The sequence below is a fragment of the Cetorhinus maximus genome, chromosome 13 (assembly GCF_964194155.1).
Source record: "Cetorhinus maximus chromosome 13, sCetMax3.hap1.1, whole genome shotgun sequence".
NCBI classification, from domain to species: Eukaryota; Metazoa; Chordata; class Chondrichthyes; order Lamniformes; family Cetorhinidae; genus Cetorhinus; species Cetorhinus maximus.
The window spans coordinates 76,537,408-76,562,899 of record NC_135891.1 but is presented as its reverse complement, the minus strand read 5'-3'; the positions used below and the strand labels follow the sequence as shown (position 1 = coordinate 76,562,899).

General features: G+C 41.9%; 1 protein-coding gene across 3 annotated transcripts; it reads left to right on the top strand.

Moving 5' to 3' along the window:
* The first annotated feature begins 1,440 nt into the window (after window positions 1–1,440).
* On the top strand, window positions 1,441–22,369 carry c13h19orf44 (chromosome 13 C19orf44 homolog). Of its 3 annotated transcripts, none has more exons than XM_078555600.1 (9): window positions 1,441–1,849; window positions 3,922–4,030; window positions 5,854–6,585; window positions 9,207–9,417; window positions 10,609–10,691; window positions 11,391–11,994; window positions 15,958–16,053; window positions 17,617–17,783; window positions 19,449–22,369. In XM_078555600.1, the coding sequence occupies exons 2-9, from the start codon at window positions 3,923–3,925 to the stop codon at window positions 19,536–19,538; spliced, it is 2,091 nt and encodes a 696-aa protein (XP_078411726.1). In that variant the 5' UTR covers window positions 1,441–1,849; window position 3,922; the 3' UTR covers window positions 19,539–22,369. The 3 variants fall into 3 exon arrangements, with proteins under 3 accessions (XP_078411726.1, XP_078411725.1, XP_078411727.1); XM_078555599.1 differs by having other exon boundaries at window positions 1,824–1,924; XM_078555601.1 differs by lacking the exons at window positions 1,441–1,849; window positions 19,449–22,369 and adding exons at window positions 3,043–3,246; window positions 18,599–18,758.
* Window positions 22,370–25,492: the final 3,123 nt, after the last annotated feature.

Here is a 25,492-nt window from a genome sequence, read left to right as displayed (position 1 = left end):
CTTTTCCACCTCTCATCGTGTTGTTTAAGTTGCTATTTCTTGCAGAGAAACCTGACCCTTTGAGCTCACCTTTCTCTTCTGATTCTAATCTTGAGCTTGGCAAGAAACAATTTTATTTGACCATTAAACTACTAAGTTTTAACTCTTCCCATACCTTTTAGAACCTCCATTCTTGACAAAAAAAATCTAACCCTGTTGTGATCTCTGTCGTGAGAAAGTGGGAATGTAAACCTAATACCAGCAATTTAGTGTTACCTATTCCAAGGTTACCTTATCATTCGGAAATTTACTCCTAAATCCAAGTCAGTCAATCTTTTTTTAACCCTTCTAACTACTGCCTTATTATCCTAATGCCTGTATTTTCTAAAGTTACAGAAGCTGCTAACTCTCAAATTACCCATTGCCTTGAAAGTTTATATTTGTTTTTTGTGGCTGTTCAAATGGCAAATCTTGTCAAGGTTATGCATCTCCAAAACTATGTTTTTGAACACTATGATCCATTTGCAATTTGCCTGGAAATCTCTAATGCATTTGACAGAGTTTTGAACTGTCAAACAGATGATCATCATATCTATAATAGAGAGGTTATACCCATCAGGAAAGATTGAACACTGGCACTCTTTTCTCTAGAAAGGAGAAGACTTGGGGTGGGGGAGTGGCCATATATTGGTATTTAACATTATGGGAGGGTTTGATAGGGTAGACACAGAGGAGATCTTTCCAAGTGTGGTAGAAGCCAAAATTGGGGCTGTAAATATACGATAATTACTAATAAATCCAACAGGGAATTTTGGAGAAACTTCTTTACCCAGAGAGTAGTTAGAATATAAGTTGCTAGCATAAGGAATTGCTATCATAAGTGACAGCTAGATGAACACACGAGGGAGAAAGGAAAGTAGACTATGCTGAACAGGTCAGATGAAGAGGGATCAAAAGAGACTCATGTGGAGCATAAACCCTCATGGACCATTTGGGCTGTATGGCCTGTATCTGCACTTTACATTCTACTTAAAATGAGACAGATTATGACATTGTCAAGGTTCTTAAGCCATGAGGAAAAAATAGAAAAACGCAAGTTTTTCATCCTGGAAAGCAGCCTTCTGAGAAGTGACCTTATAAAAGCAGACAAGATAGTTCAGAGGATGGCAAAATCCAAAACTAGAATAGGACAAAGGCTAGCATCTTGTGACAAACGAAGCCTTGGTTCAGTTTTTATGAAGGAAATAATGTCGAAGTGGCATTGAGATAAAGGTCTGCTGTTTATAACTGCTATCTTTAATAATTGGGTGTCTTCTTAGGGTTGTTAACTCTGGCTGGACAGACTCCGGGAGATGTCGTTACATGACCCCCTACCTTCACCCGCCCCTCCCCCAGAGTCCTGCCATTGGTCGTCCAACACGTCAATCATCCAGGAGCTCCGCCTTCCCAAGGTTTTACAATCTGTCCCAGTTTTAGGCTTTGAAAATCTGGTCACTCTAGAAGAATGGGACTTGTGAGATGAAATGGCTCTCTTCAACTATAATTATCTTGTGATCATAGCAGACTACGAGTTCATCAGCCAAAGGATAACATGTCCCTTTTATAACACTAAGAGTAGCGCTCTTTTTTAATAAGGCAATATTTTCTCCAACGATTATTGTAACCAAAACTATTTAAGGTAATATTTACTGAGTGCCGGAGCCAGATCCAAGGTGTGGCTCTTTTTCGCGCCAATGGAGCAGGTGGGACGGCCCGGAATGAAAAGCAGGCAACACCGGGACCCGGACCCGTAACCGGGCAACACCAGGACCCGGACCTGTAACGGGCAGCACCGGGTAACTAGGCAACACCGGAAGTGTGGCCCGGAGCGGTAGGTTGGTAACAGTTGCAATCAGACATTACCCGATTCTGCTTTAACAGTTTGGGCCGTTTTGTTAGATTAAAAGTAAGTGTGAGGAGTTTATTTCTCATTTGCTTGAAACACAGACACACCGCGGGTCAGTGTTTGTGGAGAGGGCAGGAAGGTGAAAGGTTCCCCACCCAATACAAACCCATTCTGCTGAACATTTCCACCTACAGCCTCTCCATATAGACTAGCTGATAATCTGTGTGCTCCCAGCACTTTCTGTTTCAGATTTCTGCTACCTGCAGTGTTTTTTTCAAAGGCATAGACTTGCATTTATATGGTGCCTTTCACGACCACCGGATGCCCCAAAGTATTTTACAGTCAATGAAGTATTTTGAAGTCTAGTCACTGTTGTAATGCAGGAGAGGTGGCAGCCAATTGGCACACAACAAGATCCCACAAACAGCAACATGATGACCAGATAATCAGTTTTTGTGATGTTGATTGAGAGAGAAATATTGGCCAGGACACCAGTGTAACTCTCCTGCTTTTCTTTGAAATCATGCCATGGGATCTTTTACGTCCACCTGAGAGGACGGACTTGGCCTCAGTTTAACATCTCATCCAAAAGGTAATACTCCAGCACTCCCTCAGGACTGCATAGGAGTGTTAACGTAGATTTTTGTGCACCCACACCCGCCTGACTCAGGTGAGAGTGCTACCCACTGAGTCACAGCTGACACTGTTATTAGTAATTCTGTATGTTTGTTGGTCTCAACTTTTTTGATTATAAGTGTCACTCAATTGCATTTCAGCATGTAGAACATAACCCCACAACCAATGGATTCGGTCAAAGCTCTGCAGTCCTGCCATATCCAGCGATGATGGGGAGCCTCGGACTTCAGTTTAAAAGACAAGGCTGAAACATTTGCAACCATGTTCAGCTTGATCCCAGCTCCTCCTGAGGTCCCCTACATCACAGAATTCAGCCTTCAGCCAATTTGATTCACTCCATGTGATATCAAGAAACATCTGAAGGCATTGGATACTGCAAAAGCTGTGGACCCTCGCAATATTCCAGCAATAGTACTGAAGACTTGTGCTCCAGAACTTGCTGCCCCCCCTAGCAAAGCTGTTCCAGAACAGCTAGGACACTGGCATCTACCTGGCAATGTAGAAAATTGTCCGGGCATGTCCTGTCCACAAAAAACAGGACAAACTGGCCAATTACCACCCATCGGTCTACTCTCTATCATTAACAAGATGATAGGAAGTGTCATTGACAGCGTTATCAAGGAACACTTACTCAGTGATAACCTGCTCACCAGTAGTCAGGTTGGGTTCTGATGGGGCCAATCTCCTCTCAACATCATTATAGTTTTGGCCCAAACATGGACAAAGAGCTGAATTCCAGAAGTGATGTGAGAGTGATTTTTCCCTGACATCAAGCAGCATTTGACTGAGCGTGGCATCAAGGAGCCTTAGCAAAACTGAAATCAATGGGAATTTGTGGGAAAACTCTACTCGTTGGAGTCGTACCGAGAACAAAGGGAAAGGTTGTAGTTGTTGGGAGCCAATCATCTCATCCCCAGGACTTCGCTGCAGGAGTTCCTCAGGGGCCCAACCATCTTCAACTGCTTCATCAATGTCCTTTCCCTCCATCATAAGGTATGGGGATGTTGGTGACATTGTACAGTGTTCAGTACCATTTACAACTCCATAGAAGCAGTCCTAGCCCACATGCAGCAAGACCTTGACAACAACCTGTAGAGGTTATGATACTGTGATCAATGCTGTTGTCTTGGTTAAGACCATGCCCTCCTCATTGCTCCAGCTCAGCCCAGGCAAGTTGAATTTACTCAGGAAACCTTGAGGAAATCTTCTTTGCATTTTCAGTTAAATTCTGATGTATAGAAATAAAACCACTTATTGCTAGCAAGCATCCCTTACAACTGGGGGTGCAGAGGGTCTGTTTTGAAAGTGGGGTTGCAAGAGGGGACTGAGAATCTGTTTTGTGCAAATGGTTATTGATTTATCACTGAAAGGATGCTGCTCTGTGACTCTCCTTTCCTGACCTTATGTTTTGTTTTTGTAAGGATGTTCAGGAAAGGTGGATTGAGGAATTCTGCCCTGGCGAGAGCCCAGGCCCAGCTCTCTGGACAGAGAATATTTGGAAGCTTTGAGGACTCTGGAGATGAACTGCAGGTAATGAAAAATTGTTTGAAAAAAATGTATCCTTTTGACACGCTTAGTAGCGACTTCCTTTTTTCTTACCAGGCTCCTGGGTTGCTGACTTTTTGGTTTTGTTACTTTCACCCATCTATTACTCTATATCTATTCTCAACCCCTACAGTTATTCACAAAGTGTGTCTCGTGTTATGACCTCACTAGAGACCAACAACTTTTGAAGTCAAATTCAAACTTCAGTTAACAGCTGAAAGAATGACACTTCAAGATTTCAGGTTTTAAAACTGTAACAAATGACTAAAAAACACGATTGGCTGAACACTATTTTTTGTAGGTTACTTACTTTAAACTACAGAAAAGAGATTCCCTAGTTAATTTTTAGCATGAACAAAAATCTCTTGCTGCGGTTAAACGTTACACTGTCCCTTAAGTGGACACCTCATTCTCAAGGAATAATCTTCAGCTTCCAATGGCTTGCTCCCTTTCTATTTTCCCAGCCAGTTCTAATTCTAAAACTGACTCTCACTGTGAGGGCTACACTGTAGATTCTTTCCCTCTAACTCCTGCTAGCTGAGTCTTCCAATCTCCTCTAAATCCTCACAAACTCGCTCTCTTCTGAGCGCAAGCTTGCACCTGTGTTCTGCTTGGTGAACAATAGTCAGTATTTTCTCTGCTTCAGGTGCAGGACTGGCTGCTTTTATCTTCTGATGTCTTCCTCTCAGATGGCTGCAGACCACCCCAAACAAACCTGCTGGCTGTCTGTGATATAGTCATTGATTTGTAAGGAAGCCTGTAACCTTATCTCAAAAGTGGCTTCCTCTGTCTTCTTTCCTATGGCAACGTGAAACACATTAGCATTGTATTTAGGTAGAATTGCTAATTAGCTATCTTTGACCCTAACTCCCTTTTATTTTTAGAAGTAAATGGACCATATACAGCACAACTACTTACAACCCAATACCAACACCAACTTTCTGGGACTTTGGGAAATTCTTGGTCTACTCATGGTATACTCAGAGACTGCTGCCATTGTCTCTAAGTATAAATATCTTGCACTTTCTTCTCAGCAAAACAATCCAAGCCTTCCATCGATCCCTAACAATCAAACCACCCAGACTTACAATCAGGCAGACTGCAGGACAGGTCACATGATCCCTTCATTTAATGTAAATTTAAAGCTACAGTCCCAAAATTTAATAATCTTATAAACCTCACAATTGTAATACCTTTATGTCTTCTCTTTCTTTGATTTTTTTCTCATTATATCCATTATTGTCTCAAACTTATATTACTTCTACCATTTAACTATCTCCTGTCCTCCACATAAGCACTTTGTATGTCATTCTATTTATTTTTCTGTCTGTGTTTCTGTTACCTTTCTTCTCCCTTCTTTGTAGGGCTCCAACAGCTGCTTCAGCTGAGATCAATTAAGTTTGCATGCCACAGTACTCCACCATGCCTTGCATTTTCTAACTAAGCTACCAACAAAGCTGAAGTACATGCACTTTTCTTTCTCAATTAAAATATATAGAACCCCTAGTGTTACCTTCATTTCCTGGTAGGGAGGGATCAGGTATCCTAAGAAAGTTCTGTCAATCAAGCTATTGATCTCACTGCTGGACTGCACGTAATAGTCCACTCTGCAACTATTTTCCCTCCTCTTCCCCCTTACAGTGAAGCTCCTGATTTAATCTCAAAGCCTCTTCCTTTGGTTCAATTCAGATTGGGAATTACAGGTATCAACTGTGTGTTCCACTGCTGAACCTCCTTGAATTTACACACTTTCCCTTTGAGGTAACAATAGCAACCTTTTTTCTAAATTATCACTCTTGTATTTGCAGGAATATATGAACACTCTCTATAAGAAAAGCAATTCCCTGAAGATTAATCCATTTAACTTGCATGAAATCAGTGACCAAAGTGACATTTCATTAGAGGATATAGTGGATAGAGAATGGAAAGAGAATCGATATTCAAAAACTGCAGCCACTGTAAACCCAGCAGAAGGCATGAGGGAGCTGCCATTGACTGGCAGTCGGTTCTTGAAGAAGCCAAACAAATTGGCAGTGTCACAAAGTCCCACAGTGAGCAAGAGCATGTTGAAAAAAGCTAATGAGGAAGACACAAGAAGACCAGATGCTGCCTCGGCGTGGGTCAGATCCTCCAGTGCTGTGCTTGCCAGACTGGCGCAAATAGAAAACAAAATCATGAACAGAAGACTGAGTGCACACATAATCGATTCTGATGAGGATTTACGCATTTCTGATGAGAAGCAACTTTCCTCCAAGTCAAGCAGTGAGTTAAGTGGAAAAGGGAGCAGATTCCTGAAGAGAATGTCAGATACTGCTACAAAGCAGGAGTACAATGTCAGGGGTCTGAAGAAAGAAATGGGATCTTCAAAGAGAGACCAGCATAATGCATATCCTCGAACTTCAGCCAGAGTGGCCACAATTGACAGTGATGAAGAGGAAATGAGGAAAATGCTAGGAGGCTCCTTAGAACTGGCTGATGAAAGTGAACTTATAAAAAGATCACTTGTAACTCCACAACACAGTTTCAAGCTGCGAAATCAGGTAGTGTACCTACACAATACTACTTCAACGGCTTTCATTTACATTACATCTTTAGCATAGTAAAACATTCTAAGGTGCTTTAAAGGGGCATTATCAGACAATGTTTCATACCAAACCACATAAGGAGATGGTAAGACAAGCGACCTAAAGCTTAATCAAAGAAGAAAGTCTTAAAAGAGGAGGGAAAAGCAGAGAGACCAAGGGAAGGAATTCCAGAGATTTGGGGCCTTCATAGCTGAAGGCATGGTGAGGTGAAGGAACTGCGGGTGCACAAAAGGTCAGAATTAGAAGAACACAATTTTGAGGGTTGTAGGGCTGGAAGAGGTTAGAAAGATGGGGAGGAGGACAGGAATTGGCCAATTTGAATGCAAGGATGAGAAGTTTAAATTCAAGGCATTGTTTAAGCTGGGGACATGTTTAGGTGAGGGAGCACAGAAGTGATGGGTTAACAGGATCTGATGCGTATTATCAGACGACTAGTAGAGTTTTAGATGCTGAATTTTATGGAGGCTGGAAGATGGGAATGCGGTGAAAAGCAATTTGAAGAGAAAATGTATCAACGTTTTTCCTTTATTTCAAATAATTTTATTTTGATTAGTTGGGCAAGAATTCAGATCCTTTTCTTGAGTTTTTGAATACAAAATAAATGCTGCTTTGCAGATGACACAGGTTTTATAAACACATACTTGAGCAGGCTTACTGGAGGGTTTGCCCAGGGAGGCTCCTTGTCAGAGATAGTAATCACACAAGGGGAAGGGGGAATGAAGAGTTACCATGGGGAGCTCAGCAATGTTCCTTGTAAGATTTTGTTGTTATGCAAGGCCAGATTTTCAATGTGCAGGTCCTTTAAATTTTATTGCGTGTTGTGCACACATGGCTTTTAACCTGGAGCAAGACTTGCATGCTATCTTCCAGGCTGCTGTGCAACTATGCACACACACAGATTAGTAGTTCCATTGGTGCTCATATTTTGTACTTGTGAGAACTGAGGGGTACAATAGGGTCCATTAAGACATTGGCATAGGGACCCCCTGGGGCTGCAGAACATAGCGTGTATGCGGATTGGGTCTGGAGGAAGGTAGCCCATATTTCTTCTTTCCCTAGCTCCAGGTTCTAATGTTGCACTACATGCCATCCTTGGTAGATATTCCTACAGATTCTTTGGTCATATGTATTTTGTGAAATTCCACATTGCACCAGAGTAGCAAAATACCATGATTATAGGTCATATAGCTGGGTTCAGATTTTGGGTATGCTGTTCTCATGTCATGCCTTGAAGCCACTTGTGGCAAACTGTTGGAACATAGTAGCTATATCATAAAATAGGCAGGTCATCATTAATGCTTCCTCCAAACTTCTCACTTTAAAACACAAATTGGATCCTTCCCAGCACAAATAATTAACAACGCTGTAGTTGGACATGATCAATTACCTATAGAACAGTACAATTTTAAAGCACACTCAGTCTGTTTTGTTTGATGCAGCTCTTTGACAGAGCAATCCGATTTGAATCCCATGGCCCTACACTCTCCATATATTCTTGTATCTTCCCTTGTTTCAAATGTTTATCCAATTTTCCCTTAAACATTGTGGTGGATTCCACCTCAACCACTCACTGTGGCTACACCCTCCCGTATCTCTGTGTCATGGAATTTCTCAACTGCCTGTCTCACTCTCTATTTCAGATAGATGACACTCATCATTTACTCCCCAACTAGATAGTCTTTCCAATTACCTGATCAAAACCTTGCATAATGTAAAAATCTACTCTTAGTCTTCTCCTCACCACTGACATTGTTGTGATTAATCCGCATGCAACGCTTTCCATGGCTTTAGAATCCTTTCTACAATAGTGATCTAGTTAATATTATGTACAAACTTATCATAACTTCTTTACCCTTGTACTGTATATCCCTGTTTATAAAACTCAAAGCACTCGATCTTTTTTATAACTTTGATCTGTCTGTACATGCCCTTTCAGGAAATTATGTTTTTGAACCCTTGGTTTTCTCTGTTCACCCACATGGTTCAGCATCTTTTGAGTTATACACCAGTTCACACTTACCCATATTAAATTACACCTGCCACCTGCCTACCCATTCCACTAATCTATCCGTCTGCCTGAAACCTTTCACAGGCTTCCTCACTGTTTGCGAAGCTTGTTACTATCATGTTGTCAGCAAATTTTAAGATCGTACTCACCATGCCCAACTCCAAATCATCTAGATGCGTCAAGAATAAAAAGTGTCAGCTGTGTCCTTGGAATTGGTTTGCGTGAGAATTCTCTTGTTCAGTAGCTGCATTGCAAGTAGACACTCACAGCTGGAGAAATCTCTTCGACCTTGAGGGAACTGTTACTTACCTCCTTTCTTGGGTAATGTGCAATATGTAAAAGATGACTTCTTATTTATTGGGTATTGAGAGCCATTGTAACTGGGAAGGTGAAAACATCACTGATAATTGGAGGATCAGGCTTCAATAAGAAACTGAAACCTATCCCATTCTATGTAATCCTTGGTCTAGGTATAACTCTTGTTTGTGTGGATTTAGAAATATTTGGCCATACTTCCTGACATACTTTAACTCATGATATTCGTTGACTTGCATTTTCTTTACTTTAGTCTACCTTGAGAAACCATCCGAGGGGCCAATTGAGAATGCCCTCCCCACCTAGTGTGGGCTCCCCTCTGAGCCAGTCTCCAAGAATGAAGTTTGTGAAACGACTCCCGTCTTCCCCATCTGAACGAAGTGAGATTAAGTCTCTGGATGAGCTCTTTACTGAACCCTCTGTTGCTGAGGATGTGAAAAGTCTTGACAATGAGTCCTCCAATGGTGAGTATCTCTTTATGCCTAATGTTAGGCATCTTGTTTGATTTCAATTGGTGATGAGCATAAAGTTTGTGTGTGTTCAAGGAGCCTAAGAGAACAAATCTTCTCTTTGTCCAGAAACGTACCCTGTTGTTTCTTGAACCCTTTCTTTGCTGGTAGCTTAGTTTCCTGGAGTCCCAAAGTGCCAGATTATCTGTCAAGTTGATTATCATTCTTGGATATGGGGCAAGTAGGCATTGTCTCTCTTGGTAACAATACTTTCTTTAAAGAAAATAAATCAAACCAGCTTTTGATAAGCTTGTCTCTTCTGTATAAAATGAGGGAAAAATCTTCCTAAATTTAGTTTTTTCTTAATAGACAGTGAACATTGACAAGCTACTTGATATGTGGGTGCATCACAGTTGAATCTAGTCCCGTCCTTTGCCATCTACACACATGTAGTTCCCAGCAGGAGTCACCAGATAACAAACAGGAGTGGGAACTCTATCAGAACCCTAAGTATGTTCAAAGCAGAGGTCGATAGATTTCTAGATATCAGTGACATCAAGGGATATGGGGATAGCGCAGGAAGATGGTATTGAGGTAGAGGATCAGCCATGATCTGGTTAAATGGTGCAGCAGGCTCAAGGGGCCGAATGGCCTACTCCTGCTCCTATGTTCCTAACTCTATCTTTTCTCTTTGTGTAGTCGGAGGTTACCAATACTCTCGTCATACTCGAACTGCTATTCTGAGATCAACAAACCTAGCATTCTCTATGATTAATCTGGGAGCTCTTGGTTTCTATTATTTAATACGACACTGCATGGTGCATTTACCTACTAAGCTGGCAGGAAAGCTCTTACTATGTTTTATACTTTTCTCCTGGGCCATGTCTGGCAGATATTTTGACATTTTATGTAGAACTCCAATAGATAATATATCACACATAGGAAGTTCTGCTTAGCTGTGGCCTGGGAACATACATTTGTATAGAACTGTGAAGGGACAATGAACTGTGGACAGCACTCCCCATTCTAATGGGATTAGTTCTGCACAAAATGTGTGCTCTCGTGCTGCAGTCAAACAGTGCGCAATTAAATTAAAGATAGTATTTCAGCTGCTGTTAAATAAGGCAGTGATCTTTATAACCAGATTGTACTGTTATAATTGAAATACTGTGTCACATTCTAACATGTATTCCATGTCTAATTCAGACTTCCGGCTAAATATCTTGACTCTGGAAGATTTGGTTCCAGCTGTAGAACAGAAAACTACAAAAGAAGCACCAACTCTGAAGGTAACCTGTTTGTCCAGGTTGAGGTGGTTCAGTTTAAGTATTCCATCCTGTTTGCCACCTATCTGGTGTAGTGCCAGCTCCTTAATAAATTGTTACAGAATTTTAAATTTTGCAGCAGTATGCAATTTCCCATTCTTGAATGGCCAGGCTGCCAATCAAAGGTACTTTTGGAGCTGGCCCATCATGTATTTCAATGAAGCTGACCTCTGCAACCTTGGCACTGAGCTCGAGAGAAATACCTGGTGAGCATTTGAAAATCTTAACCAGCCAGACGTTGATGTAACTGCACTGCACGATATTCAGGGGACTGAGTATTTTATTTATGTGACAAGCTGCTAATACACAGCAATTGTTCTGTGCTCATGATGTGAATCAGGAGTAGGAGGCCTGGCTGATTTTTAACTTCTCCAAGCCTCCTCCTCCCTAGCCTAGGGTCACTGAGGCCAGTTTTGATGTTCCCTGACTGAGATCAGCTGACAACACAGATTGGTAATCAAAGCCAAGAACTTCCTGGTCTGCATGGCTCACTGGACACTGCACTTACCCACCAAGTTTTTAGGATGTTATAGTATATGTTATTAAGCTAAGCAAGGGATTGGTAAGGTAAAGTAATGCATCTTTTTATATCGCTAGTTATTTACTTGTGATTTGGTGTCGTGCAATGTTTTTCAATGATTCAGTCTGTTGTTTTTTTTAAAGAATGAAAAGAGTCGACCCCCTGATAATCAGAACACGCAATCTGCTCTTCACACCTCAGAGCTACGTATGGCAAATGAGCTAGTCAGTCCACATACTCAACCTTCCACACCTTCAAGAGAAAAAGATGAGAGTGACTTGGAAAGTGATATCATGACGGAAAGTGCTGTAACCGGAAGTGAAATCACTGAACATTTGACTGGCGATTCTAATGTGTCAAAGAAGGAAAAGAACTTTCCAGAGAAGCTGCACAAGCGATTAAAAGCAGATGATGAGAGCACTCTGTGTTCCGAATACTCGGAGGACTTTGAAAATTCTGACTCTGAAGTATCATCGGCAAAAATGGACCAGAGTGAATCATGTGCGGACCAGAGTGAATCATGTGGTGAGCGGTTATCTAAGGAGGAGCTAAAGACAGATTACTCTGACTACAGCACTTTCCATTCAACATCCTCAACTCTGACTTCAGACCAGTCAAATTTGGCAACAAGCACTGAATCGCCCTGTTCATTGAGAAGGAAACGAGAATCAGGACTGACTAAAGTGATTGTAAAAGATACAGCAATACAGACGCAGCCATCTGGATTTACCTACACCTGGCCCAGAGGTTAATTTGTGAATTCTAATATTTATTTGCAAATTTGTTCACCTCCTCCAATCATTTCACCCTCTCCTTCTCCCAGTTTCTCCCAGTGAAGAAATTGGGCAGGGCAGGGATTTCTGTTGAAGGCGGATCTACCCTGGGGCATAGTCTGCCTCTATCCCATTCGGTTGGCACTCCACACCAACTGTAATACTTGATTATGAAACAGGTGATTTACCAATATGCTGTTGGGCTGCCTAAAAATGTTCTCCTCCCTGTGGTCTGATGACTAGTTGTTTGCAACTCCTGACAGCCTTGGGTATAGAAACATCCCCTGGAGTAGTGCAGAGTATTGTATTATCTCAAATATCCCTAACCAAACTCACAAATGACATCCACTGTGGTGCATTATCCCTTTTCAATCTGTCTGCTGCTTTTGACAGCCTGCCATACCATCATCCTCCAATGCCACTCCTCCGTTATCTGCTCAGTGTGACTGCCCACATTTCATTCCACTCTTTTCTAGAGCTACACCTCTTGCAATGGTTTCCCCTTGGCTTCCCCCTGTTATTCATCTATGTGCTGCTTGTTGGCAATATCATCTGCAGAATAATTCTGTATGCGGACGAATACACAGCTCTACCTCTCCGGTATCTCTCTCGACCCTGAACTGCTTGTGTTATCAGACTGCTAGTCTGACAAACAGCCTTGGATGAGCTGCAATTTCCTCCAGCTAAATATTGGGAAGACCTAAGTGAATGCTTCCTGCCCCTGCTAAATAATCCATACCCTCGTCACTGAATCTATCCCCCTCCCTGCCCACATTGTCTCAGGTTGAACCAGACTGATCACAATTTTGGCATATTATTGGTGACAATGGGATAAGCTTCCAGCCTGTGTCCTCTCATTCACAAAGACTCTGACTGCCATCTCTGTCGTATCGCCTGTCTGTTTCTTAGCCTCAGCCCATCTACTGTTGGAACATCATCCATGTCTTTGTCACTTCCAGTCTGTACTATTCTGATGCTCTTCTAGAAACAAAGGACTAGGCTATCAGCCCCTTGGGTTTGTTTGCCATTAATGAGATCGTGGCTGATCTGCTACCTACCTCCTTCCTTTGCGCCATACCTTTGGTTAACAAAAATCTATCCATTGCAGGTTTAAAATCAACAATTGATCTAGCTTCAGTCGGCGTTTGCAGAAGAGAGTTCCAAACATCTACCAGCATTTGTGTGTAGGAGTGTTTGCAAATTACGCTCCTGAAAGGTCCTCAACTAGCAGAAGTACTTTCTCTCTGTTTACCCTATTTGTTCCCCCTTAACATCTTGAAAACTTTAATCAAATCACCCGTAACCTTCTAAATTCCAGGGAATACAATTTGAGTTGGTGAAATCTCTCTTCATAATTTAACCTGGGAGTCCAGGCATCATTCTGGTAAACCACACTGTGCTCCCTCCAAGGCCAGTGTAGCCTTCCTAAGGTGCTCATGCATCCAAAAATGCTCACAGTACTCCAGTTGTGGCCTAACCAGGCCTTTGTGTAGTTGAAGTAAGACATCTATCCTGTTGTATTCCAGCCCTCAAGATATAAGGCCACCATTCCATTCGTCTTTTCGATTTATTTTCTGTACCTCTTCATGACATTTTAGTGATGTACATCCCTGGCCCCCATGCCGTCCTCCCCCCAAGTCTCTTTGGACCGCCACCGTTTCTAGCCTTTCACCATTTAGAAAGTAACCCATTCTATCAGTTTTAGTTCCAAACTGGATGACCTCACATTTACTAAATTGAAATACATTTCCCACAGTTTTGTCCATTCATTGAATCTATCAATATCTCTTTGTAATTTTATGCTTCCATCCACTTTGCTTACAATGCCGCCAATCTTTGTGTCATCAAGAATTTTGGATATGTGGCTTTTATTCCATCATCTAAGTAATTAATACAGTGAATAGTTGAGGCCCCAACACAGATTTTTGCAGGACCCAACTAGTCCCACCCTGTCACTTAGAGTTTCTGACCATTAGCCTTACTCTATCTCCTGCTGTTCAGCCAATTTGCTAACGAGATCAATGATTTGCTGCCTTCTAGTCAACTTCCTATTCTACATCTCCCAAAAACTTCAGCTCATTTAAAACCCTGCTGCCCATATCTGATCAGAAACTTCATTGGACCAGCCACATAAGTAATGTGGCTACAAGAGTAGATAAGGCTGGATATTCTACAGAGAGTGAATCATCGCTGGCTCCAAAATTCTGAAACTCTCTACCTAACAGCACTGTGGGGAGCATCTTCACAAAGATTGCATTGGTTTAAGAATGTAGCTGAACACTATCTTCTCATGGGTAATTAGGGATGCGCAATAAATGTGCTTTGTCTGTAACACCCACCTCCTGTGAATGAAGTTTTAAAAAAATCCTATTCCAGAACAAGTGCTGCTTACCTATCTCAATGCTGACCTACATTGGCTCTGTCCCCAACACTTTCAATTAAAAATTCTCATCCCATTTAGATGACTATGACCTGACTCTCTTGATCTCTGTAACCCTTTTCAGTCTTACTGTTTTCTCCCCAACTCTCCATTTCTCTGACTCCAGCATTCTGCACATCCACCCCCCACAACTATGCCCCACCATTGGTGGCTGTGTCTCCAGCTGCCTTAGAGATCCCTTTGTCATTTGTTTCCCCTAAATATATTTACAGAAACCTTTCACATGCTTTGTTATATTCACTAATCCAAATATCATTGCCTATTTTGGTTGCAATTAATTTTTTCACCTCTTTCAACTGTTTCCTACACCAAGCTCTACCTTTAATCATGCCAACACCATATTCCCCTAATTATTTTTGTGGTGGTCATGGTTGGTTGGTTTCTGGTCTGCTCTATAGCATGTTTTACCTGATGAAATGTGTTTGTTCTGAATTCTCTGATTATGTCTGTGGATACACTCTATTTACCCCCTGGGCTGAATTTTACAGGGGGGTGTGGGAGTGACCCTGAACCCCAGCCCCTGAACTCCCCCCCCCCCCCCCAACCAACCTGGCATAAATGTCAGGGGAGAACCCACCCCCACTTTGCCAGCTTACTCTGTAGCTGTTAACTGGCTCAAGGTGGACCTTCAAATGGATGGCAGCTCTCTGCACCCAGCAGCACCACCAGGAGTGGTGGCCACTGTTGGGACTGCAGCAATTCCACAGGGAACTGAGCTGCGAAGCTGCGATGGACCCCAGAACAAAGGTGAGCCCGGGTTCTCACCAGGGCCAGGCTGACAGGCCAGGGTTGGGGAAGCCAGGGGGGAAAGGGGAAATGCAGGATGGTGGGAAGAGCTTGTGGGGCTTCCAATGAGCGCGCTGAGGACTGTAAAGGAATCACTACAACGCCCCCCCCACCAACCTCCCCAGAGCGGCCACCAAATCACCTAATGAAACCTGACAAGTTACAAGGTTTGGACAATTGGCATCAGTCTTCCGCTGCTGTGGCTAAATCGCAATGCAGGAGGAGGGCCTTCTTAGTGCCCATTAATTGGTCCAGGGGCATGCTGGCCTTCCAACACCTGGTGATGTGGGGGCAGGCAGATAGGCGCCTGGAATGGTACCCATGGTATGGCACCAAATTTCACAGCCACCCCTGTAAAGTGATTGGTAAATTTGAAACAATTTTTTTTTAAATGAATTCTTTACTAATAGGATGCTAACCTGCAATTACTAAAGTAAAATAATGGAGTCAATATTACAGGATATTAAAATGCTGTTGGCTGTGTCAGAAAGCCAGAATGATGAGCTTGATGTAGCCCTTTCTCATCCTTGGCTTTTTGTTGGTAAGTGTTTGATTCACTCCTTTATTGTTGCATTTAAGCAGCTCATTGGCAACTAAATTCCCTTCTGCATGGAACAGCCCAATGACAATATATAGCCTATGTGTTGAGTGCAGCTGTTGGCTAAGTTATCCAGTGTGTCACAAAATAAACATTCCCTACTCTTTCCACAGAAGAAGGTGTGGCAGTCCTCGGAGCATCTCTTGGAGCTGCATATATAGATCCCACCCCCATTGCCAGTCACGTTATCAGTCCTGAAGCAATGGAAGGTAAACATTCAGCATTTTATTTATCAAGGTGATGCTAAGTGGAGTCTCTAGCAGATCCATATTGGAATAGGAATACGATGCTGAGGGATGCTGAAACAATTGCATAATATACACCAAGTTCTGGACTTAACTTGGGGACATTGAGCTTAAACTGAAGGAAAACAGCAATATCTATACTGGAATCCCATATGGAGGACTGGGCATGTAATAAATTGTTATGTAAGAGCTCAGTTTGAACTTTCGAATAAATCACCATAAGGTTTCCTATAGGACTAAGGGACAAGGACCTGATTAACTATGAAGTCGAGTAGAATTAATGTTGTACAAAACATTGAATTCAGTTTAAATCTGCATTTATTAAAAACATTGTGATTTAAAGCAAATATACTGGATTTGGGAGAGGGATTAAGATTAAGTGCAGACCAAACTAATGGGATAAAATACTACTCTGGGGCAAAGTCCAGAGACTTGACTGTCTGTTTATGGCCTTTAGGCCTTATTCCAGTATTGAAGACCAACTTATAGAAGTTTTGGGCTTTAATCTGTATTTACTCCCTTTTGAAATTGGGAATAATATACTCATTTTAAAGCTGTTGGGCAATTTGCCTAGATTTTTCAACAGTGAAGTTACCTGGGAGACCTAAGGCTGTCAAAGAAAATAAATTGCATTTATATAGTGCCTGTCTCAGAATGTCTCAAAGTGCTTTACATACAATGAATTACTTTAAAGTGCAGTCACTGGTTGTTATGTAGGTGAATTCAGTAACAGTTCCACAAACCACAGAGATGAATGACTTACTTTTTTTAGTGATATTAGTTGACTCTACAAAAGCTGTTGTTCTCTTCAAAACCAGATCAAAGATTTCAATTAAATGTGACTCTACACCGTCAATGGGGAGGGGGTGCCTAGTTTGGACTTTTGGTTCTAACTGTTTGGATAGTTCGTACTTGAGTAGCTATTAAATCAAATGACTGAAATTCTCTAATACATCTTAAATACTTCAGAAATGGCATAATCAGCAATCCTGTCAAGCTGTTAAGATCAGTAGTGTGGTAAATAAAATATGAAGGGGAGAGACTTAGTTGCTAAAGTTGAAATATGAATCATTCTGTGGTTCTGCTCTTGGCTCACCAGGAGCACCTATTAGTGATCACTGTGACTAATTACTGGTACTTTGATTTTAGTCAATGAATCACACTGCAAATGGGGTGCCCGATCCTCCGATCTGCACTCGAGTGAGACTTAGCGCTAGGAACAGAGTTTCACAATTTCAACCTGTTTTATTAAACAACACGATGAAATTTCTGCATTGATCAAACCCAGAGCACTCCTGACTTCAGCCGGTCACTGGATATAAGGGTAGGGTAGGGAAGAGGAACATTGGATGTTTCAGTCCTGTCATCTTGTATCTTAAATAAACACATAATTGTATGGAAAAATACAATAAAATTAACTATGCAGTAAATGAAACATGTCTTTCCTGAGGTGAGTGTCATAATTGTCAATCTTCCTCCTGCTGTACAGTGTGCTACTCATTTCTTCCTCTGCTTGTCAATCCACAGCACTGACAGCTTACAATCCTGCCAGCTTTGCTCTGAATGACATGCTGAAACAGCAGCTCACTCTGATTCGCCAGTTTGTGCAAGTGAGCCGGCATCTCTATTTATCTGTCGTGGCCTCAATAGAACAGGACAGCTACCATTACACAACCTTGGAAGAAACGAAAGAGGTAACTAAACATCAATCACTTTGTGTGCATAGGACCTTACAGTCTGTCGTGCCCTGCCCTGCAACCCACTTCTCCCCAAAACCAACCCCAGTCAGCGTTGCTTGGTTGCCTGCATCCTTTGAAGGGGAAGGCAGGGCACACACATTGTGCAGTCATTTCAAGTTGATAAACCCAGATTGTGCAGCGGTGAAGAGAGGCAGAATTGTCAGTAGTTGTCATCATTGCTGCACTGAAACTGACAGCAACTTTGGAGTCTGCTTATGCACAGAATAAAGTGGAAATCATAAGATGCTGTCCGTAATTCTACACTTCTCCAGACCTAATGCAATCAATGGGAAATCAAATGAATCGATGAGAACTTTCATTCGTATACTGTTAATCTTGTAAAAAGCCTTGAGAAAGCTGCACCTTGTTGAATGAGGTGTCACTGAGTTTTTAATGGTGTTCTAACTTCATATTTACTGCTAAACACCCTCGCTGGCCCTGAAAAGCTGTGTTAATTGTATATTTGTGGAACATCAAATTATTCCATTCTGAATAATTTTTTTAAAAGTTTGTTTACTTTTTTAGCTTCTTCCTTAATCCAGTCATAATAATTTATTTCATATCTGAAAATTTAAATTAAAAATGGAGGATATTTTTAACTTGATGATTTGCTGTATGTAAATATTTCAATGCGATTGGCTGCTATCCTGCTTGCTAAATCACTGTTGCTCCATGCCAAGGCATTTCCTTGACTTGATGCCAGATTTAAACCGGAGAGGAGAAAACAGTACTACAGAGATGCTACATTTTTGTGGGCAACTTTCTTTCAGGTTGGACGGGGGCTCACGCTTCACTGCTGACCGCAGAATCCAGGACAATGACATGCATTTATAAAGCACTTTCAACATAGAAAAGCTACCCAAAGCGCTTTAGAATGGTAATCAAAATGTAGACACTGAGAGCCAAAAAGAGGTGATATTATGGAAGAGAGTTCAAAAAGGTGGGTGTCAAATAAGAAGGGGGAAGGGGGTGGGAGGAGTTGTAAAGAAGATATTCCGAATTGTGGCATCAAGGCAGCTGATTCTGGTTTGCAAGGCATCCCTCATGAGAAGGCTGACATGCAGAGATTGACAGGAAGACTGAAGGAAGACTTGAATTTATATTGCACCTTTTATGACCTCAGGACACCCCAAAGCATTTTACAGCCAATGAAGTACTTCTGGGGTGTAGTTAGTCACTGTTGTAGTGTAGGAAATATGAAAGCCAATTTGAGCACAGCAAGGCCCACAAACAACTAATGAGATAATGACTAGGGATCAATATTGATCAGGATACCAGGAAGAATTCCCCTGATATTCTTCGAAATAGCGACATGGGATCGTTCACATCAACCGGAGAGGGCAAACAAGCGCTTCTGTTAAATGTCTGATCTGAAAGATAGCACCTGTGCCAGTGCTTCACTTAGTACTGCACTGGAGTGCGAGCTGACATTTTATGCTTAAGTCTCTGGCGAGGCACTTGAACCCACAACCTTCTGACTCAGAGGTGAGAATGCTACCAACTTAAAGTATAGCGTGTAGATGAGCTCAATGTTTTTGTTTATTTACGCTTGATAAGGTAGAGAGTTACCAATTGTCGCATTTGTGCCGACTTAACCTGTTGTACTCATTTTTTGTCCAGTTTATCAGAAGTCGTAGGCCGCCTCCAATCAGCTTGGATCAAGCCCTGGAAGAGGTGCACCAGGAAATGAAGGAATATCACTGCATATGACTACCAGCAAGGCAGGGAAGTAAACCTTGCAATGTTAATGATGGAGAGAAGAGCAGCTTCTGCTGCGACTGGTGCTCCTGTCAATGTTACCAGTAAAGCATTTAACGTTATCCTGCTCACTTGCTAACACAGCTTTTCAAACTGTTCCTGTGCATTTCCAAGTGGTTTGATTCTGCAATTGGCACACCACATGTATTGGCACTCATTACAAGAAAGCAGATATGGATGAAAAATATCATATTGTACAAATAGACTGATTATCCCTTGCCAATCACAGTATTCATTGGAATCTGAATTTCCAGTATTTTTGCATCAACGATGTCAGTGTTTTTTTTTATTTATTCATTCATGGGGTGTGGGCATCACTGGCTAGGTCAGCATTTATTGCCCATCCCTAATTGTCCTTGTTCAGAGGGCATTTAAGTGTCAACCACATTGCTATGGGTCTGGAGTCACATGTAGGCCAGACCAGGTAAGGACAGCAGATTTCCTTCCCTAAAGGACATTAGTGAACCAGATGGGTTTTTACAACAATCGGCAATGGTTTCATGGTCATCATCGGACTTTTTAATTCCAGATTTTTTAATTGAATTCAAATTTTACCATCTCCATGGTGGGATTCGAACCCAGGTTCCCAGTGCATTACCCTGGGTCTCTGGAATACTAGTCCAGTGACAAAACAACAATGCCACCACTGCCCCCTCTCTCTAACAGAGCTTCCCTCTGAAAATGTTTCATATTGTAACACAGTCAGTTGGTCAGTTAGAACAATTCATATTTATATTGGATGTCTTGAAATGCTTCACAGCCAATTAATTCCTTTTAAACTATAGTTATCTTTGTGAATGTGGTAGCCAATTTGTGCACAAGGCTCTGCACTCAGCAAGTTACATAATTAACCACTTTATCTTTTTTGGTGATGCTGGTTGACAGATGACCTTTGCCTGGAATACCCAGCTCTTCAATTAGTGCTTAGGGCTCATATGCATCCTACCCCAACAGGCAAATGGGTGCTCGGTTTGCAATCCTGTCTAAAAGTTTTACCTCTGACAGTACAGTGTTCCTTCAGTATTACATTTGTGTCAGTGTGGGTAATGTGCTCAAGTACTTGGAGTGAGGCTTCAAACCACAGTCTTCTGTCTTGGGTGAGAGTACTACTTATTGAGCCAAGCTTGCAGTTGGAATTCCACATTCAATTCCTATTTGTCAATTAAACTCTCTAGTCTGTGTAGTTAACAACAACATCACTGGAGCTCTACAAAGCTAAGTATTTCTGAACAAAATTTACTGGTTTGAAATTCTTCTCCAGACCAGGCCAATGGCTGTATTCTATGTTACACCTTGGGTAAGGGTAAATACTAAAAAGTGTTGGGTCCTAGGACTTGTTACAATCCCCATAGACTGATAACTTTTAAAAAGAAATTCAAACTTCCAGTTAATGGCTGAACGGATAACACAAGATTTCATGTTTTAAGACGTCTACTGTAACAAACAGACTAAAAGCGCTATTGACTAAACAATATCTTTGTAGGCAACTTAAACTTTACTACAGCACAGAACTTCTAATGCAACCGAGAAGATACACTTCACAGGTAAACTTTACACTGTCCTTTAAGCAGATATTCAATTTTCCTGGAAGCAGTCCAAAATGATTCTTAGCTCCCCAGGATTTAACTTCTGTTTTCCTTTACTTTTCTTTTCTCAGCCTGGTAACTTCTAACCCCAGAACTGTCTTTTACAATGCGAGTGTTACTGGAGATCCTCCCTCTAGCGCAATCTAGGCAAATATTGCAGCTTTGTTTTAACTTTTCATTAACTTGATTTTTTAAATCCGAGCACGAGCTTCCACCCGCATTCCAGTGCAGTGAAGTTTAGAGAATTTTGGCCCTCTAGTTGCTCTCTCGCTCTGTCTCTCTGACCCTGGCAGACTAATTGTGCCTGAGTTTCCAACTATATCTTAGAAACCCCCCCTTCTCAAAGCCCATTTCCATGGCAGTGTGAATCACATGGGCCTTATAGCCAGGTAAGAATACAGATTAACTATCCTTGAGAACCAACTCTCTTTCATCATGGAACTAAATGGACAGTTTAAGCACAACTATTTACAATCCAACATTCTCAACACTTTTCTGGGACTTTGGAAACTCCCAAAGTCTATCCACTGTTAGCACACAGGCTGCTGCCATTGTTTCCATGTGCAAGGTGTTTACAACCTCTTCCCAATGAAACAATGTGGGCTCCCTTTCAAACCAACCAGGCTTGGTGTTCAACAGACTTCAGAACAGGCCACATGACCCCCTTTTTACCTCAGATTAAAGACACAGTCCCAAAACATAACAATTTTATAAACCTCACAATTGTAACAGGATTTTCAATATAGATTCAGCAGAATATATGTTTGCGCTTGGATATTGCTGGGCCTGTGAAAATCGCCCAAAGCCACAAGTTAGTTCAAAAGCAAAATACTGCAGATGCTAGAAATTTGAAATAAGAATAGAAAATGCTGGAAATACTCAGCAGATCTGGCAGCATCTGTGGAGAGCGAAACAGAGTTAACGTTGCAGGTCGATGACCTTTCACCAGAACTGGGAAATATTAGAGATGTAACAGTTTAACGTAATTACAGAGGCAGGGAGAGGGGGAGAAAAAGAACAAGCGAAGGTCTGTGATGGGTTGGAAGGCAGGAGAGATTAAGACAGAAGTAATCATCATGCAAGGTCAACGGCAGGTGGTAATGGGACAAGTAAACAAAAGATGTGTCTTAAGAAGGTATAAATGGGGAAAATGCAGAATCAATACCAACAGCTACAATCCAGAAACAAACACAGACAAAATAATGGAAGCAATGTTTTGATTTAAAGTTTTCCTTTTCTTTTGGAAGGTTATCAAGCGGAGACATTGGGCTGAATTTTATGGTAGGCTTAAGGACCCTGACGTCAGTGTGAAAAGCAGATCCCAAGCCTAGCTCAGCAATTTTACCGCAGGTGACCTCCTAACCAGCTGCCTGAGGACCTGCCATCCAACGAAGGACAGTGGGCTTGTTCCTGGTATTGCTGGCCCGATCAGAGACCAGCAGCTCTGAAGCCTCAGGAGAGGTGGGTGTTGCTGAGGCAGGTCAGAGACCTAAAATAGAGGCACCCTCAGACAGGCCATATCAATCGCAGGGTAAACCCCTCTGGTTGGATCATTGGGCCACAGAGGCTGCCTTCTCAGCCTGGAGCCCCCTTTTTGGGAAAGGATGCATCCAGCTCTGATGGCAACCCCTGGACTGCCACAGAGAGGCCATTTCCATGAAACTGGCGACCTCCATAAGTGCCAGGGGGGTCCGCCTCTCTATCAGCAAAATGTTGGCGGGCTCTTAATTATACAAGTCAGCTGCTCACCTCTGTGGAGAAGGCAGCTAATCCGCCTCACAGCCCACTGCTGGGAAACTTTGCGAGCGGCAGGACAGTGACAGTAAGCCATCCTGACGCAGTTCCCCATGATTTTTACCAGCCCTTTCCTACCCTCACCCTCCCCCACCCAGGTGCAGTCCAAAAATCAGCCCATTAACTCTGTTTCTCTCCCCACTGATGCTGCCAGACCTGCTGAGTATTCCCAGCATTTTCTGTTTTTACTACATTCATTCCTCTGAAAGTTTCCTATGGTAAACCAGCTACCATGTTAAACCACAAGATCAAGTTGAAAACATTGCAGGTAATGTTGTGTGACATGGATTTGTGTGAAGATATTGACATGATGTTTAATCCATTATTTGTACAAATTTGTATGTATAAATATTGCTGTGTTAGTCACTGAATGATCCCAAGTTTAAATACTGTCCTGTGCTTACCTCAGTTGCGATGGTGATTTGGCCCTGGGTAAGAGAGGGATAAATTAGTTCCCAATTCTGATCGCTAACTCACCCCAACTGGGAATGCCCATGTTGGTGTCAGATGAGAGTAAGATTGACTCAGCTATGATGAGCCATGCAGTTACATGACCCGCTGACACTTAATGTCAAGGCTGGGACATGAATAACTTGGGCAAACTACTAAAGCATCTGCTACCTGCAGAACTGTACCTAGCAAAGAGTCACTGCTTTCAGGGGATGAGTGAAAGATGATTATAGATGCAATTAAGGGGAGAATGAGAGAGAAAGGGATAAAAGGTTATGCTGATAGGCTCATGAGGTGATATGGAGAGGTTAGGGGTTGGGGGGGCGGCTTAAACACAGGTGTAGACCTGTTAGGCAAATAGCCAGTTTCTGTGCTGTAGAATTCTGTGAAAATTGGGAAGAAAAGACAAGGCTATAAATCTTTGATGGCTCTCCAAGTGTTCAGTTACATATGGTACTGTTTCTTTGGGACTGGTCTGGTGTATGAAATAGGCTTTCACTTTTCCTGTATAGTCCTGCGTTTATAGTGAAATTGGGAGGTGTGAGGGAAAGGATGTCTAGTGATGTACCATGGGTCACTTTTAGATTTTGCAAATAGGCACTAGGAACATAACCAATAACTGCTCTGGGAGCATAACATACCTGGGTGCTACATTGAGTTGGTGGAATTTAACCATTCAGTGAAACAATAGCTCAGAAATAATCTCCCAGTTCAGTGACACTTACCTGTACATTACAATGTTTGCAAGCATAGAATGACATTCTGTGTCTAGTCACTCTGCATCTCTACTGTGTTGCGTGAAGTCATTCTGCAGCACCTGTCCCCCCCCACTCCCCAAGTCATTTTACCGTCCTGATACAATTCTGTGGGTCTGCCCTCTATGTTGTAGTGTATCTCATTCTCCTGCTCCCATAACTTTTTCTTGCCTTTGTTTTTATTGATTTATGCATGTTAACAGCTCGATAAATTAGTTACTTTTATCATTTTGTATTCACTAAATGTATAATGGCTTCAACCAAAGACATGCAAAAATATATGAGAAGAACGAGCTGTATACATTTTGATTTGTTACATGGAAGAATACATAAAAAATTCAGGCATTTTAACATTTGAACCTCCCCTAAGCTGTTTGTCTTATTTTTGGCTTTTCCTATCTGGCTGCTCTCAAGGGTCTCTCCCCCCGCCGTCTGGCTGCTCTCAAGGCTCTCTTCCCCCCTCCCATCTGGCCGTTCTCGGGGCTCCCCCCCCCACCGGGGTCTGGCCGTTCTCGGGGCTCCCCCCCCCCCCCCATTCCGTCTGGCCGTTCTCGGGGCTCTCTTTCCCCCCCCCATCTGGCCGCTCTCGGGACTTTCTTCCCCAACTGACCTTACACCTCTCTAGATTCTTTCTGAGATTGTTCCTATAGTCTCTTAATCAATCTAACTTTGAGAAACTATTTCAGCTGAGTACTGTACAAGAGTTTCCACGGCAAGTGTATATTGTGTGTGAGAGACTGTAAAAGTATAACTTATAGTCTATTGAGTATTTTCAAACTTTTTTGTACTATTGCTGAGAATAAAGCAACTCCATTTTCACTGAACTGAAGAACACAAAGAGGATTAGAAATATTTTGGGAAAAATGCATCTTGCATCCATATTTTAGTAAGCATTTATTTACAGCCCTATGTAGGACAGCTATTACCGTTTAATTTCAAAGGAAATAAATCATCCAAACTTGACATTATATGGTTGTATTGTCCTAGTACTTCTCTTCTTTGTTCTTAGTTTCTGGAATCATCTGTCATAATGTGCCACTCTCGTTCATCAGGTTCTTTGTTCATTATTAAAGTAAATATTTACATTTAAACATAAAATAGAGAAAATTAACTTTGAAAATTTTAACTCTTAACTTGATGTAGTTGTATTGTTTTCAGTAAAGATTTGCTCCACATTAACTTTTAAAAGTAGGTTACATTGTAAATTTTCAGACTGCTTTACTGTATAAAAGTGCCTTTCTCACATGGATTATCTTTAAGGGGAGAATTTTCTTCCCGTTGGGGGGGTTGGACGGGAGCAGGCGTGGGTGAGCGCATAGCC